At 41.6% G+C, this 17,254-nt stretch overlaps 1 protein-coding gene across 1 annotated transcript in view; it reads left to right on the forward strand.

Annotated features, from left to right (window-relative positions):
- Positions 1–1,570: 1,570 nt before the first annotated feature.
- Positions 1,571–17,254, forward strand: part of ripor2 (RHO family interacting cell polarization regulator 2) — a 62,675-nt gene continuing 46,991 nt past the window's right edge. Inside the window, 1 exon segment of the mRNA XM_030741126.1 lies at positions 1,571–1,828. Within this exon segment, the coding sequence (XP_030596986.1) occupies positions 1,750–1,828 (79 nt within the window). The 5' untranslated portion in view covers positions 1,571–1,749.

Consider the following 17,254-nt stretch of genomic DNA (forward strand, 5'->3'; position numbering starts at 1 on the left):
GTTGTGGTCAGAAGTTTGCATGCACTCATCATGGGTGTGAATGTCATGATAATTTTGGGCTTTTAATGATATTTCCAGCTTATGCCAGAACCTTGTTGATGGCTACCAAAAGCATCTGGTTGAGGTTCAACTTGCTCAGAAACATTTAACCAGATATTAGTGTAAGTATTAGAGAAAATTTAAACTTGTGCGCCCAATTCTTGTTTCTTAAGTCATTAAAGATGTTTGCTGTACAATCATTCCACCCTGGAAAAAGAGCAGTTCAATTAAATCAATAACAGCCCAAAATTATCATGACATTCATGCCTACGATGAGTGTGTGTAAAGATACACAACATGACCACAACTGTATGTGTCTGTATGTTCAGTCCTGCAGAGCTACTGCTGTGAACGTAGACTCCTATTCTTGTTATGCTTGAGACATTTATGAGCTTCTGGTTTCTGGTTAAGAGTCATCAGAATGTCACGTATTCAGGTGGAATGAAAAATATTCTGTCTTTGCAAAACAAAGAGGACAAAGAGCTGGAGTCTTCATTCACTAGTGAGAACATACTGCCTATAAATGCATGAATATGTGGAAAAGATGACAGAGACTAGGATTAATATCCAGTACAAAGATAAATTACTCACTTTGTAGATGCATCACACAAGTCAAGCATCACCTCTAAAGAGAAGATTTATACTAAAAGATTATGTGCTGTACTAAAAGTTGATTTAATACTTTTTACTCCGACTGAATGGCAGAGTCTTTAAGGTGCTTTGGAATATATGTATAAAGGCCAGTAATCCTAAACATAGATTTTAAGTCTGTGACTCAGAGTAGTCTTGAGCAAAAAAAAAAAAATATAAAAACTATTATTATGTGAAAGGTTCTCCCACTCAGTCTGAATCTAAATCTGTCTCTTTCAGAGCAGGTGAGTGTGCTTATTTGCTGCATGAGCAGCCCTGTGGAGGCTTTCAGCAACAGCAGATGACAACAGACTTTATCAGCGCTGCCAAGGCCTCCTCACGGTGGGCCAAAGGAAAAAAAAAAAAGGGCGCAATCAGTGTGGTCCCATGATTCTTAGTGAGCTGTGAAGGAATGACAAGCAGAGCCAGCATCATGTCACACACACACACACACACACACACACACACACACACACACACACACACACACACACACACACACACACACACGTGTCTTCACACCCTCTTTGCATGTCCTTGCTGGCTTAAAATAAAGAATCTAATTATTCTCGTTAAATCACCAGGCACTTGAGCTGACTCATTGTGGTGAGCCATAATGTGCATAAGGACAGACACACACACATGCAGACACACGTGTATATACTACTGACCCTCCCCATACTGTACACTCGCACACACATGCGCACAGTTACTCATACAAGTGCTCTCTAAACAGCACACTCTCACTTCAGCTTTGCACAGGATATTATGAAATCAGCACTGTTGCTGAAACTTGGTGAAGGTCGCTGGGAGTCCTCTCTCCCACCCACACCCACACATACACACACTTCACCTGGTACTTACGCACTCATTCTCGTGCGGAGAGCTGAAGCTCAGCTCAGTCCCTGTCCCCTCCTGCTCGTGTGAGGAGCCTGCCGGCGATCGGACTGTCGCCTGAAGCGAAGAGGCCGGGCCGGCATTGATTCAATTTTACAGCCCAGTCGCTCTCTCTGAAGCTCCGACCAGTCAACTGAGGGAGACAAGAGGGAGAGAAGAAGAGAAAGAAGAGGAGGAATAGTGATGGCTATGACCGACATTGCTGAGGATGACCTGGATGAGATGATGCGTGAAGAAGCGGAGGATGTCTTCTACGAGGACGGTAGGATTGCCAAGGGTCAGATGTGAAGTGTTGAAAGCAGGCGTGGGTTTACAGGTGGGCTGCAGGGCTGAGACAGCTGCTTGAGCATTGCAGCATGGTCAGACTGGTTGATTTTTAAGTTGCGGTTATGATCAGGGTTAAGGAAAGGGCAAAAATGATGGTTGAAGGGCAGCCCAGAGGGATCTCCCCAGCTGTGTAGGTGGAGTTGTTAACGGCATTGGTTGAGTAGGCTCTCAACACAGAGATGGAAAACAAAGCACCGTGGGATAAACTGATTTATTTCAGTGAAATACCAAATTATCACATACAGTAATTAGTCATGGTCAATGTAATGAATGCTTCAGCTTTGTGTCTCCAGTTTCCCTTTTTGCAAAAATCCTGCACGGAGTTTGTTTATCGATTTCTAACTTTTACCCTTTTTAGAAAGCCAAGAGGAGCTGTGCCCTCTGCAGCGTGTGGGGGCGTTCTTGTATAACAGGCAGATGTTTTTAACCAAGCATTGTTCTTCACAAGAAAATCTTTTTAACATGTTTTTTTGGTTTTTTTTTTGGGGTGGGTGGGGGGATGGGGGGGGGGTATTTTAAAACTGGCTGCAATCATAACCTGAGGTCAGCAGGATGCTAGAAGAGTGATGAGCAATAGAAGCACAGCAGAACTTTACTGATGATTATTCATGATAAGATGTAAAAAGGTGTAAGCTTGTGTAGTAACTGAATGTTGTTTACTTCATGAACTTCCTATGTATCACATGACACTTTCTGTATTTAATGTGTCCTCATTTAGTTAAAAGAATAGTTCAGTATTTGGTAAAATACATTTATTCTCTCTCTCTTTTTTTTAAAATTAAACCAAAAAATGGAGGTAGAGCAAATTGTCCACCAATCAGAAAGTTGGTGGTTCGATCCCTGGCTACTCTAGCCTGCATGTCAAAGTATCTTTGAATAAGATACTAAACCTGGAGTTGCCTCTGATGTTCTGGTGGATGCATAAGGTGGGGAGGGGGGGGAGTGCTTAGGCATAGAAAAAAAGTGCATGTATGAATGTGTGTGAGTGTGCGTGCGCGTGGGTGAATGAGGTTTATAGTAAGAAAGTGCTTTGAGTGCTCAAATAGAGTAGAAAAGTGCTACATAAGTACCAGTCCATTTACCATTTCCATCACAATAGTGCTGGGACCAAAGCTGGAACCACTGACGTCAGCGGCTTTAGAAATAGTTATTGCGAAATTTCACAGATGATTCAGAACCCACAGATTGTGTTGACCATGAATGCAACTTCTGCTGTGTAACATTAGGTTCTCAAACCTGTTGCAATGCAGGATGCTAAGGCAGAAGTGGCTATCCAACAACACCAGCACCGACAGCACATCAGTGGGTAAAAACAGTGTACTAATAGTTGAGTTTTAGACGTTCTGGTGAGCAGACTTTGTTGTTTTTGACAAAGCACAGCTATCTTTAGACAGTCTTCATGCTAAGTTAAGCTCATCAGGTGGTGGTGGTGGTGATGGTTTTCTTATAATCTAGCTCTTGGCAAAAAAACAAAGAACATACTTCCCAGAAGTCCCTTGAATTCTGATGAAACTGTTTCCCTTCCTCTTATTGAAAAAGACAATCGCACATCAGTGTCAAAATGGTTGATCACGCTCATTCGCAGCTTCTCTTCACAGACACAGAGACAAACACACCACATCAGAGCTTTACAAGTGCTCTGCAATGTTTTATGTTTAAACTGCCTAGGAAAGCAGTGTAATTGCACACCAAAATAATTGGATTATACGCACTAACAGCAGGCCTTTGATACATTAATACATTTATCTTTAGGGTCCACGCAGGCTTAAAAATGCTCTGCTGCAGCTCCTCAGATGACGATTGGACAGGGCGGAGGAGGATATTCCAAATTATTTCATCATTTAGTGTGCAATATATGTTAATGGCTCCACTGACCCACTTCTGAGTGATATTCACCGATGGTAATGTGACGTTCCCTTTGAACAGTGCTGCCAGGAGGTGCGCAGTCAGATGGGTTTCTGCAACAAAGCAGCCAATCACAGCGCATGGATTCATGTGCTGCTTGGCCAGCAGGCACTGGTGTGTTTATTCATAGATACAGAGGAAGGTTGCACAATATGGATCACTAATATTTTCTGTTCTAATTAGCTCTTTGGATTAGTGGTGGACTTATTCTGTTTTGGGTTTTTTTGTTGTTTTTTGGGGGGGTTGAATATGCAAGTATTTCATATTTACTGGTGCCAAATGCAAATTTATTACAACTGCCCTATTTTCTTTCTCGGTTGTATCACAATTAAGTGGCGTATTTGCAGATCTTTTCTATGCACACTTTTTGAGCTTTGCGTTGAATGTACTCAGTGTAAAGCGTGAAGTGTGTGGTTTTGCAGGCTTGTAGTGGCTCTCAACACCATAAAGAGTCAAAGAGTGAATCTAGGAGGGAAACAGGAGTTACATTTGCCAACACATCAGTTAGTCCACATGAGAAAGACCTTTTTTCCTCTAACACTGAACCCTAATCCTAACCACTGTGGGCAATAATATGGGAAATATTACTCAAACACAAAAGTCTGACAAAAAGCTGGCAAAACTGTTCTTTCCTGGCTCCAGATAAGAAGACTGCTTTTGTCTTTTTCTGTCTAAAAATAAGGGCCCAATCCTTTAGAAATTACTGAGAATTTCAAGCATGAAATATATCATTGTTATCACTATGTGAAGTCTAATGAAAGGTGTGGTGTCTTAAATGCAAAGATAAAAGCCAGATATATAAGGGAAGTAACAGACATCACACCCTTAACAGCAGCTACAACATCAGCCTAATGTGGCACTGAAGTCAGAATTGCTGTCATAAAAAAGGGGGTTTATCTGAAGTAAGTTTAGTTGGCTCTGTGCTTCCAGAGACATTGGTTGTGTATGTTAGCCTCTCTTGTCACGTTTCTGCCTCTGTGCTGAGCTGAATTATGACTAAAGGAGTGCTACTTTTAGCCTGGCAGCAGAAATGTCAGAGTGCCTGAACATAGCAGATACACAGCAACAAACACACTCTCTCTCCTCCTTTTCCTGCCTCTCCTCCTCACTCACACACTCTGCGACTCCAGCTCAGGTCATATGAATTAACAAAAAGCCTCGGTCAGCTTTGCTCAGTGTAACAATGTGTTTCAAAGGTACTCTGTCTTTTTAGTCAAAACAAAATGCAGCTGTTTTGTAGGAACATAATAAGTTTGCTCAGTTTGATCCGGCTTTTCAAGTCAGGAAATGCAGAGCAAATGCTGACCAGATTATATCCACTGTTTTTATGAATGTGAATATTACATCCACACATTTTACCTCAGAGGTCTGAGTATTCTGTATACTGAGTATACTGAGGTAGACAGTAAAATAGCTGCTTATCCACAGAGTTCAGATAGATAGATACTTTTTATAGGTGATGTCGGTACTAAGGGGCCTAAAGTGTGCCAAGAAAATGTCCCCCACACATTATACCAGCAGCAGCAGCCTGAACCACTGATATAAGGGAGGATAGATCCATGCTTTTATGTTGTTTATGCCAATTTCCAACGCTACTTGCAGTGTTTTCTGTGACTTGCCAGCAATGCAGCTGAGTTTTGAGTTTACATTCTGTCTCCTGAGTCCTGCATTTGGCTCCACATCCTGCCTGCCACACTGCAGTTACATCACAAAAGCATCAGTTTTTGACCAGCCCATATTTCTCCAACAACCATGTCGCATTCAAAGTCACTTAAATCACCTTCCTTTCCCATTCTGATGCTCAGTTTGAAATTCAGCAGGTTGCCCTGATCATGTCTACATGCCTAAATACACAGAATTCCTGCCATGTGATTGGCGGATTAGATTTTTGCAGTAACCAGCAGTTGAAAAAGTGTGCCTAATAAAGTGGCAGGTGAATGTTTGCACTGTATGTTCTTCCTCTGTTTATTCAATCATATATTCCTTTAGCTCTTCTTTTTTTTTCTTTCTACATTTTCTGTAGTTCTGGTTTGTTTTCAGTAAATCACTTTGTTACAGCTTTACATAAATAAATAGTGTTTGCCATGTAAACCTAAAATCTCTGTTTCTGACTCAGTACAAACAGAACAGGTGAAAACCATTTTTCCTTTTTTGGTGACATGTATGGAAATTTTTGCTTTTTCAGGTGACTCCAGGCGTGCTTGATGCAGGTCCAGTTGCCACAGGTGTTCACAGTGAGATTAAACCTCTGAACTAATTTCACTGATATTGTAGTTGCCGCTTATTTTGTGTGTGTGTGTTCGTCATTACTGTGATACAGAAGTGGCTGGTGTGTGAAATCATATCAGCGTTAAGAGGTTTAGCCAGCGAGAGGCGTTTGTTCACGTCTGTTTAATGTATCACAGTATTGTGTCAGGATTAGTGGATGGAAATGTTACAATTCCCCATTGAAAAGAACAGCTATTGCATAAACAGCTGTCACACATGCATATTTATATTTATATATATAATGATGCAAACAGAGTCACGCTCATGAGTCCATGCAAAATCACCTCTGCGTGAACTCCCACCGGACCTGAATGTTTCTACTGAGAGCTCAGAGAAACTACAGTGAACCCTCTTAAGTGGTTTTACACAGAAGATAACAAACAGTAGTTCCACTTTATACCCTTATCACCTTATACTTACCCCCACCCCCCACCCCACCCCAGCACACACCCACACATGCACAATCTCCTTTTTCAAAGCCTCTCTGAAAAAAAAAAAAAAAAGATGGTATCAGTTAAAGTGAAAAGAATCTTCTTTGAGACCAGAATAAACTCTTAGACTTCTGTAACCCCCTTCTTTCCCCTCACGTGAGGTTCAAAGAGTGATTATTGGTCTGCTTCTGTGGCTGTGTGCAAATACAAAGTACAATGTAGCAGTATGTCTGGAACGGAAGCAGACATAGTAGGACAGTAAAAATACAGTTGAACATTAGATCGATGGCGCCACAGTTGGAGTGACGGGCCGCTTGTTTGGTATCTAAATAAACCAGTGTTTGACTAACTGGGTCAGTTCGGAAAGCATGAAGAGCTGCTTTCAGTCACAGGTGAGGAGAGCTGCCAGTATCAGGAGGCCAGAGCACCTTGAGTTAAAGTTCAGAGAACCGCAAAGGAAATAACTCCTTTGAAATATCAGCGTAGAGAGAGTTGGTGCCATATTGCATTTTTATATGGTCACAAAGTCCCTCTGCTCTCATGCAGGAATGTTTTGCATTGCTCCTTTTTCTTGGGCGACAGGATTCATCCCCACCCTGACTGCCAACTGCTAATTACATGGCAAAGCCACTAATTGCTGGGCTCATCAGCTATTGTTTGTTTGTTTGTTTTGTTTTTATGTGGTGCAGTTTTTGAAAGCCACCTAAAGCACAGTGGATCCTGTAGAATTTCACCAAGGTGAGGCTGAGATGTGCAATTAAAGAAATCCTGTATGCATTGAGCTTTGAGCAATAGTGTGAAGTGGCGCTACCCCTGAATGCAGTCACACCTTTGATGTAGTGTTTAAGTCTTCACTCTTTAAGCCTTTGCCAGAGGGATTTTTCTTTAAGGTTTGCAGCTAATCAACACCTGGGATTTTAGGGATGAACAAATAAATCAGAGCATGACACGACATGCAGGCTTGTCTTAAACGAGGAATGTCACAAGCACCGGGATTAGGGACTCATTTCCACAGTATTTCTCCCGTAAGAAGAGATAGAAGTAGAAGAGCTGCATTCCTTTGGTAATCAGGACGCGGTAAAAAGGCAGCTGTAAAAGTTGAGAACTGTGTATTTCATGCAGCATTTACTGAATGCATCTCATTGTAAAGTGGTTGAGCAACAATATCAAAGTCAGAGGTTTGTATATTACCACCCAGCCACATGCTTAATGTCATTTCATGAAGTCATAATCAAATCACAGCTTCACATATGAGCTCCGATGAGCTCTTATTATGTTATCATTCTGATGACATGAAATCTATCTCGCTTCCATGGAACAAGCTTTTACCTCATGCCCCGAGGGTGAGGTGAGGGATGCACCACCACAACACAAAGCGCACACACTCACACGAGACATTAGCATAGCACACAGAGCTCGAGGAGAAGGCCGCAGGACTAGAAGCCTGGTCGGATTTCACAAATCCATTTTTCTCTTAGCCTCTTGTCTGTACTTGCCTTGTGCAGCAGAGGAAATCGAATCCTTCTCAGCTGACATCGTGCCCAGTGACACAGTGGACCAATGACTGGAGAGCGAAGAGGGCAGTGAACTGTAATAGCTGAGTGTTTTTTGAGAAGCAAAGTGTTTAAAGCTGACTTGAAATCTGAATTGTGTTGCAAAGACCTCGATTTTAGATAATTTTAGCTTTTTGATATTCATGCACATTAGCAAATTTTTTAATCATTTAAATAATTTAAACCAGGGTTTGTGCATGTGGTCATCCACCCCACTTTGTACAGGGTAATTTTGTTGAAAGAATAAGATGCTGATAAAATACTGGCTAGTTCCAGATGACACTGAAATGCTAGTGCGGTGAGAGAGAAGAAGACTCTGGACAACAAGAGGAATGATTTCTGCATATAATGCACTAGATTTAGAGTCTGAAACAGCCTGTTGTACTGAAAATACTTTCAGCCTAAAATGCATGTCTAACTTGAAGTTTGTAAGAACTTAAAAAGGACATTACCCTCTAATTACTGATCAGTGCAAATCATTCCCGATGAGGCAAACAGTTGAGTCTGTTTCGTGTCTCGTCATTTTCACTCACCAGCCACTTCAACTGCGTATGAATGCAAATATCTAATCAGCCAATCACATGGCAGTGACTCAATGCATTGGGTCAAGACGATCTACTGAAGTTCAAAAAGAGCATCAGAATGAGGAAGAAAAGTGATTTAAGAGACTGAATGTGGCGTGGTTGTTGGTGCCAGACAGGCTGGTCTGAGTGTTTCAGAAACTGCTGATCTACTGGGATTTTCCTATATAACCATCTCTAGGGTTTACAGAGAATGGCACAAAAAAGAGAAAATATCCAGTGAGTAGCAGTTTTCTGGGTGAAAATGCCTTGTCAATGTCAGAGGTCAGAGGAGAATGGGTCTCTCTCCCATAGTGTGCCTTTTGTCCTGTCTCGCCCTCCTCTTTCCCCTCACCCCCAGCCAGTCACGGCAGATGGCTGCATCTCCCGGAGCCTGGTTCTACCGGAGGGTTTTTTCCTGTTAAAAGGGAGTTTTTCTTTCCCACTGTCACCATGTGCTTGCTCAAAGGGGGTTGTCTGATTGTTTTCTTTCTAATATAAACACCTTGAGGTGACTGTTGTTGTTGACTGGTTCTTTATAAATAAAACTGAACTCAAGGAGAGTTACCAGACTGCTTCCTGATATGAAGGCAACAGCAACTCAAATAATCAGTCATTACAACCAAGGGATGCAGAATAAAAAGGCAAAAAAAAAAAATCTAACCTGGAAACAGAAGCACTTTGCCTACAAAAGGTGCAACTTTTACTTTGAAGGCAAACAATCTCTTTCCGGTTTGTGTGGCACACTTTTCAGTTTCACTACAGCTTCGTAGCTGGCAAGTGTTTGTAGATATGTTGGCATCTTCCGTGCAAACTACAGGCGACTCTGGCAATCTGCCAGTGACCAAAGCAATCACAAGAAGGTTTTTGCCAACCAGTCGGTGGCTGCCAGGACGTTACTGAGCAGCATCTAAGCCTGTGTGACTGGGCCCTTATTCACTTGGTCCTACACTGTCACCATGATTGTCACACATCCAAAATGGCAGACAAGTTAACATCACATGGTCAGCGGTCACACGTCTGCAAAACCTGAATACTGTGTATGGACCTAACATTAGCTGCTCCCTTTAAATGCACTTCTTTGCCCTGCACAGTGACTCTATAGTTTGTGGCTGAATTCACTGAATCACTGCACCTTAGGGCTCTGGTTTAGTTATACAAGCTGTACAAACTCTATATATAAGTGACATTTGTTCATGCCAGTTTTACTAAATTTTTATTATTATTTGCTTTATTTAAAACAGTAATTTGGACGCTCTGGTATCTTCTGTTCTCTTTGTTGGTGCTGTTGTGCTGTTGTAATCACCACTAACAGAGAAGATAAGAATGATTTTCACTTAAAGCAATTTTTTCATAATGTTTATACATAGTATATCGCAATATTATCTCTTTATCGTGAATTCTTTTGGCTGACATAATCATGCAGTGTAAAATCTGATATGTTGGCTAAGGCTTGTCTTGTCAGAGCTTGTTTTATGGGAATCTTTCTGGAGAAATTACATAATGAATCCTAGTATTTCTCATGATTGTTGCTGATATTATTGGCCAGTCCTGTCTTCATGATGACATTTCTCCCGTTGAAAACTCTCACACCTCTGACTCACTTCACTGTGGCATGAATTTGGATTGCAGCTGACACAGTTTAACAAATATATCAAACTTACACAGAGCTTTCCCTGCAGCCAAACAGTGAGTTCAGTCCGGCAGAGCGACGGCCAGGCCAGGCAGTGATTTGGTCAATGTTTGTTGCTGTCTGTCAGCTTGAACTGAACTTTTATGGGACACAGATAGAGAAGATCACCCCTCCCATGACTGCTAATCACAAACTGGTTTGTCAGTGATGTTATCAATGGAAATGCATATCTGTTATTAGAGCGAGTACAACAGGGGAAGCGGGCTGAGCTCGACAATGATGTGAAACTAACTTCATCCACTGTTAAACATGCACACGCACTGAGCCATTCCTCTTTAAAAAACTGTCTTGTCTAGCATCCTGAAAATTCACACACTGGCAGTCCACCCACACACAAATCTCCACTGTCTGGACACAGATGTCGTCTCTGTCCACGGGGACACAACACACTAACAGACTAACGTGACAGTCCTGTAGTTCATGCGTCAGCGGCCGCTCTGTGTTGGGAAAAGCTCTGACCTGAGGGGACCTAGTGTAGCTGGCATATTACTGCTTCATTCTACAGATCCCCTCTTCCTGCTTCTGACAGTTGGCTCCACTGACCTACTTTAGCCAGAAGCCCACGACTATTATTATTATTTTCTGCAGCTTTCACCAAAAGAAGAATTAAAAGAGCACCAGAAACAAAGGGGACTGTTAATGGTGCAACATTCAGTAAGCCAGATGATGCAAGAATAGAAATCATTCCCTCCCAGCAGACGTATCTCAGCCTAAAGTATAAGCATTTTTATTCTTTTGTTTTTGGTCACTGATATTTACATGTGGTTTATATCAAAGGTTACAGGTTCCCCTTTGCTTTACCGGTCTCATGCGGTTACCATGGCAGTGTGTGCTGTGGGTAGCACTGGGCGTGCGAGGTTTACACTTAGTGGTTTGGAACTTCTCTCACAATGAGGTAACCCTGTTTAAAGCATGAAGCGTAACAGGCCACCCATCGCTCTTCAGAGAGGAATATCCTGCTGGAAGTCTGGAAATCAGTGCCTCTTGTTTGGCACTGGGTCAGAGTGCTTAAACATGAAGTATTTAAATGAACAAGCCACCATTTATGGTTGGTTAAGATTTTTTTTCCTTAAACAACCAACCATAAATCCTGAGGAAATGATCTAGATCATTAGATGCAAGTTTTCACCTGTCTTCACAAGCTTGTAGCTATGTTTGTGTGACAAAGAGACGCCTAAAAGCTGAGGAGAACTGCAGAGTTATCTGATCATTTTTTGTGGGTATGTCAACATGAATCCAGTTCTTAAATTAATAGAACCTTTATAAATTGACTTGTTGGTCTTTCTGAGGGCCAGAGCAGAGAGACAGACAAGCACTCACTCACACCCACGGCCCATTTAGAATCACCAGTTAACCTAGCGTGCACATCTCTGGACTGTGGGAGGGAACAGGAGCACCTGCAGAAAACCCACACAGCCACAGGGAGCACCTGCAAACATGCAAAATGGCCCCAGAGGACAAGAAGGTTTGAAACTGGAATCGTCTCGTTGTGAGGCGGCAGTGCTAACCAAAGCGCTACAGATCCATAACGAAACAGAAAATGTCACCATAAATAATAAATTCCAATAAAAGCAACAGTAAATGAATAAAACAATGAACAAAACAGTTTGATGATTAAAAAAATAGTAAAAAGAAAATGTCATATAAACGCAAGTACTGAGAAGTGTTTTAAAGGTGATTTCATCTCTTGACCCAAGCTATTGCATGGGATGCATTTTTAATTTCTCCTAACTGTTTGAGATTAGTTGGACCTTATAAGTATAAAAACTAAGCATAATCATTGAACAGAGAATTTTTAAGTATATCCTCATATGGGAGCAATGGGTTGATTTTGCAGCATAACACAATAAAGTCACCGTTGTTTAAGAAAGTATAAAACGTTTTATTCAGCAGGGGATGCAAAGCCAAAATGTAATGTCAGATGAGGATTCAGGGTCTCAGGTCAAAAGTCGGTGAGGTGAGGTGTGAATCTACACACCTCACCTCCTGAGGCAGGTTGTCCCAGAACTGAGGGGATCTTTTGGCAAAACCACGATTACATTCAGATTTAATCATCAACTCTGAAGCAGCCAGAAAGCCCCCAACTGAGGATCTAAGGTTGCAAGCCAGCTCATATGGAATCAGCATTCCTGTCACACTTCTAGATGTGATTTAAAACATTTTAAAACCAATTCTAAAGATGCAGCGAGCGGCTGGGTTGATGTGGTAGTGTCTGCTAAAACCAGTAAGAAGCCTCGCTGCTGAATTATTTATTTTTTTATTTGTGCAGCTTTTAAATCTGTACAGTCAGAAACGTGTTCTATAGCACGTATCCATGCCTTGTCAGGTTACTCTGACTGAGTTGGATGATATTGTTGACACACCCATGCATGAGATGCCTCCAAGTCCCAGGGGGCCAAGAGTCTACCTGCAACAGCCAAGCTGTCATTACAGACCAAAGCAGACAGGAGCCATGGAGCCATGCCACAGGGCATCACACAGCCCGTAATTGATTTACCTCTGTACAGTATGTCTGACTCAGAGAGACATACTCAATAATAAGCAGCTTTGTACAGACTTACAGACGCTTTTAACAAACTTTATTTAGAGCATCCATTATTTAAATATTATAGTAAAAAAAGAAACATGAGTTTGTGTTTAAAATAGATTTAATAGACCAACACTATGATATATGTAAATATAAAAGCCATTACAATGAGGCATGGCCTCCTCTGATGCAATGCAAGCAGTCACCCATCTACCAAGTGTCCAGATCTGCTGTTGAGGAGTTGCTCTCCAGTCCTGGATGAGTGTCTGGATATGCTATGGCTACAGAAAGGCCTGCGCTACTCAGTGTCAAAGTGGGCATAGTCCTGCTGAGGTACCTCATCTCGGTACTGCTGTCCACCGAGAACAATCAGATCAGAGATGGTGCTCTCATGGACATGCAAGGCTGCCTGCAGCAACAGCTCGGATATGCAGGCCAGAGACCAGCACACCAATAGCCCAGCATCAGTCAACTTCAGTCAGTTACAGCATGGGGGCACCAATTACAGTGTTGTGCATACTAGGTTTTTGTCTCACTGTGTGCTTTAAGAAATCTAAACCAATTCTGAGTTATACAAGTTAGCTTCAATCAACTGGAACTGAAACCTAAAATGATGTACTGAGAAATGGATTTGAAACAAATACTGAAACATATTTTATTCTTCATTAATGTTGAAAAAAAGTGTGTGGTTACCTATTATTTCTTGTCAGAATGACTGGTGTGAAATAATTTTTGTGTATTGTTTTGATAGCAGTAAAAATGACTGTATATTTAGAGCACGTAAATGATTTAATGTGTTTTGGATTCAAAGAAGAGTTCAACAATGATTTGCAAACAAGGCTAGTAACCTGAGAAGAGGCAGCACTCAGCATTTTAGTGCTAGACTCTCGCCCTAACACACACACACACACACACACACACACACACACACACACACACACACACACACACACACACACACACACACACACACACACCATCAGCTGTGCCTGTACATCCTTTAGCCTTGACCTTCTTGCCCTCTAATCATGTGGTCTTTTGAAATCATTGTGGCTTAGTGGTCAGACGCTATGAAGCAGCAGAGATGAGGAAAATGGGAAAAGGATAAAGAAAACAGGAAAGTACAAAATTTTGAATGAAGTAGAATCTGAGACAGAGAGACAGAAGGTGTTTCAATGCTGCACTGCAGGCCAAGCAGGAGACTGAAGGTGGTGACCAACAGCAGCAGTGGCTGGTATGGAAGGAAAGGAGCTGTGCTGCTGGGAGGTCAGTGGGAGTTGTTCCATTCATAGTTTGTGTATATGAAGGGTGTGTATGTTTATGTGAACAGGGTATGTCCTTGTGTACACTGGGCAGCTACATCCACAGAGAAACAAAGAGTTTAAGTCAAAGACGTCAGGAGACGTGGAAGGTGTGCAGTCTCAGGCTGCTCTTGTTTGTAATGTGCAGATTAAAAAATTAAAACAAAACAAATAGAAAATATATCAGAAGATATTATTAAAGCATACTGTTAGGTGATGGAATCAGCTGTGATTTTGTTTCTATGTTAAGTGTCTGCATGGTCTTTATGTTGTTCTCTTTGTGGTGCGCATGTACATGGAGGTAAATATAGCTGCTGGTCAGGGGCTGCTGATGACAGCCATAATTACAGGCTGGGCCGTCCAACAGCTGAGAGTCTTGGAGGAAGAGAGAGGTGTGTGTGTGTGTGTGTGTGTGTGTGTGTGTGTGTGTGTGTGTGTGTGTGTGTGTGTGTGTGCGCGTGCGCGCGTGCATGCGTGTGTGTGCGCGTGCTAGTTGAGGAGCTTATGGAAACCCTACAGAGCTCTCTGGCTCTGCTGAACCTGAGATTTAATTGCAAACCGCCCAGTAGAAAGTAAAGTAGAGACCAAATCAAATTTTACTTGCTAAAACCATTACTGACTACATGGAAGTGGGCCAATCATCCACAGTTACTGTGAAAGAAAAAGGCTGAGTAATGAGTGTGTTTGAGATGTGCGGCTGGATTTGTCTGGCAGGCTCAGGTGGGGAAAGTTCGCTGACAACACAACATATAGAGCTGCTAATCAGCAAGGGACACCTTACAGTGATGAAAACACTTCAGGAAGTTAACATTTATATTTTCCCTTCAGAGACGAATGGTTGAAATCATCATCTGAATTTTGGCAATAAATAGAATAAGGTTATTTCTTCCAACTTACTCCTTTAAACCTTTGTCTTTCATTCATTTCTCCTCTCTATCGATCTTTGTCATCATCATTATGCAGCCTAATGGCGGGTGTATGCATTTTTCAGACAGTCTCTCCCTGTAGAAGTTAAAACAACAAGGACTGCTGATTTCAGCCACTTTGTTTGTTCATTTTGCAGATTCATACTCACCTCATTTCTTCTGTGTTTCCCTTAAGCTCAGTTACATTAATTTCATGTCAAAACCACACTGTACAAAAGCTGCATGGCCGATGGCTCAACAGGCTATGATTTATGACTAAGTTAGCCTACTTCTGTCAGATTATGAGGTGTTCTGTGGATTTCACTGCCTTTTTATTGGCGTTTTAACAAGGAACTAATATGCTCTGTGAATCACAGCTGAGCCGTCTGCGCTCACAAGTGAAGGGGTCCCCTCCCTGCTGTGACTACTGTAATGGCACTGGTGAATCAGGGGTCAGTTCATTTTGAAAATGGATAAAGATTGATTAGTGCATGTCCAGGTAAAGAATTAAAGAAGAGCACTTAAAGGAGAGCACCCCCAGCTTTCCCTCCTGTGTAATGTGCTGCTGGACAATCTGGAGTTCTGATGTTGGGACAATGTGTTTTAAAGGGGTTTCTAAGACAGTTCAACCCTCCAATAAAATCTTTTTATGATTTTTTTTAGCCTTTTCTTGACTCTTTTGGACCTCCAGCCACTTATATAGCCTCTCTCATTGATTTCTCACCTACATCCCCCTAAAGAGCAGCTTTCCATTTCCTTTATTTTTTTGGGAAGGGTGGTCGTTTCACACAAAATTAAAGCAACAAATTAATTTTCCAGACAAATTAGTGACTGCATGAAAACCTCATGAACCCACCCTCCTAGGTTAATCATATCTGTGAGTCGTTATAAAATCCCCCCCTCAACTAAACACCAAGCTGATGGATTAAAAGGGACAAGCCATTTTCTGCTCCCTTTGCTTCTCGGAAGGGTGAACTGAATTGGATTTGTATGGACTCAGCGGAACAATATATCCACTTATGGAGGGCAATTATGTTGGCAGGAACGCTTCAAGAGGAGTCACTCTTCATAAGTTGTGCCACAGAAATGTATTTTTCCCTCAGCCTCAAATAGCAGCACCTGTGCTTCATGCTGTTTGTAGCTTCTAAAGATGGAGGTGTTTGTCTTTTTCATGGTTCCCTCGCATGTAATTCAGTTACTCTGGGGCTTGCTTTCCAAGGAAAAGAACTCACAGCAAACCTACTTGAGGCAAACAGGTATTCCCAAGTAATTATGTCATCATTGTTACAACCTGACAATAAGAGAAATAATAATATCTTGCATGCACTGGTGAAATGTTGCAGAATAAGGCATATTGTCCAAATGAACATAAAATTAACTTAATACCACAAGGCTGTGGAAGTCTCCCAGACATGATCCCACTGCTGTCTGGAGTGCATGTACAAAGAGACGATTCATAATCTAAATCAATAGATTGTTCTGCATTTATTCTAATGTCTATGAATGTTCAGGATCCTTGTTTCTGCCCTAAATTGAAGGGTTTATAAAGTGCAGATCCTGTTCTGTATTTGACATTTATAAATATCGTGTTTAAAAAGGTCTTTCCATTTGAGTGTTCATCATTAGCTTTTCAAAGACTGTAAACATATCTTTCCATAAAGAAATGACAAATAGTGATTTTTGACTAATTATAGATCAAAGTAAGACGGAGCTACTCCAAACACATGGTGGCCTCAGAGGAAAAAAAATGCTGTTGCCATTTCCTATTGGCTCTCAATCTCCTCCTATTCTCTGTGCCAAGTTTTTATTATCCAAAACACAGCAGATAAAACAGGGCAGCTTCGCAGCATGCTGAGGCATCAACCAATGCTCCTATAGTGCAATAACCTGTATGACTGTTAGTTTGTAGACTATAACCAATAAAAAACACCAAAAGATAGAATCCTTTTATAAAAGAGGGCTGCAAAATTATGTAACAATGATATCTCAGTTGGTCACAATCCCTAATAAGTGTGCGCTTATAACCACAAATTCATCTTTTTAATCCGTAATAATAAAGCGTCTTTATTTTTGGAGAAGGAGACAAAGAGAGACGCGGTTATGAATGTACGTACGCGCACCCCCCACCACCACACGATGGAGTTGGGGTCATTCTTCAGCCGTGGTTAGGGTACAGAAAAGACCAATCCCGCCCTCCCTGTGACATCCTCCGCCTCTG

The sequence above is a fragment of the Archocentrus centrarchus genome, chromosome 11, assembly GCF_007364275.1.
Source record: "Archocentrus centrarchus isolate MPI-CPG fArcCen1 chromosome 11, fArcCen1, whole genome shotgun sequence".
NCBI lineage: Eukaryota > Metazoa > Chordata > Actinopteri > Cichliformes > Cichlidae > Archocentrus > Archocentrus centrarchus.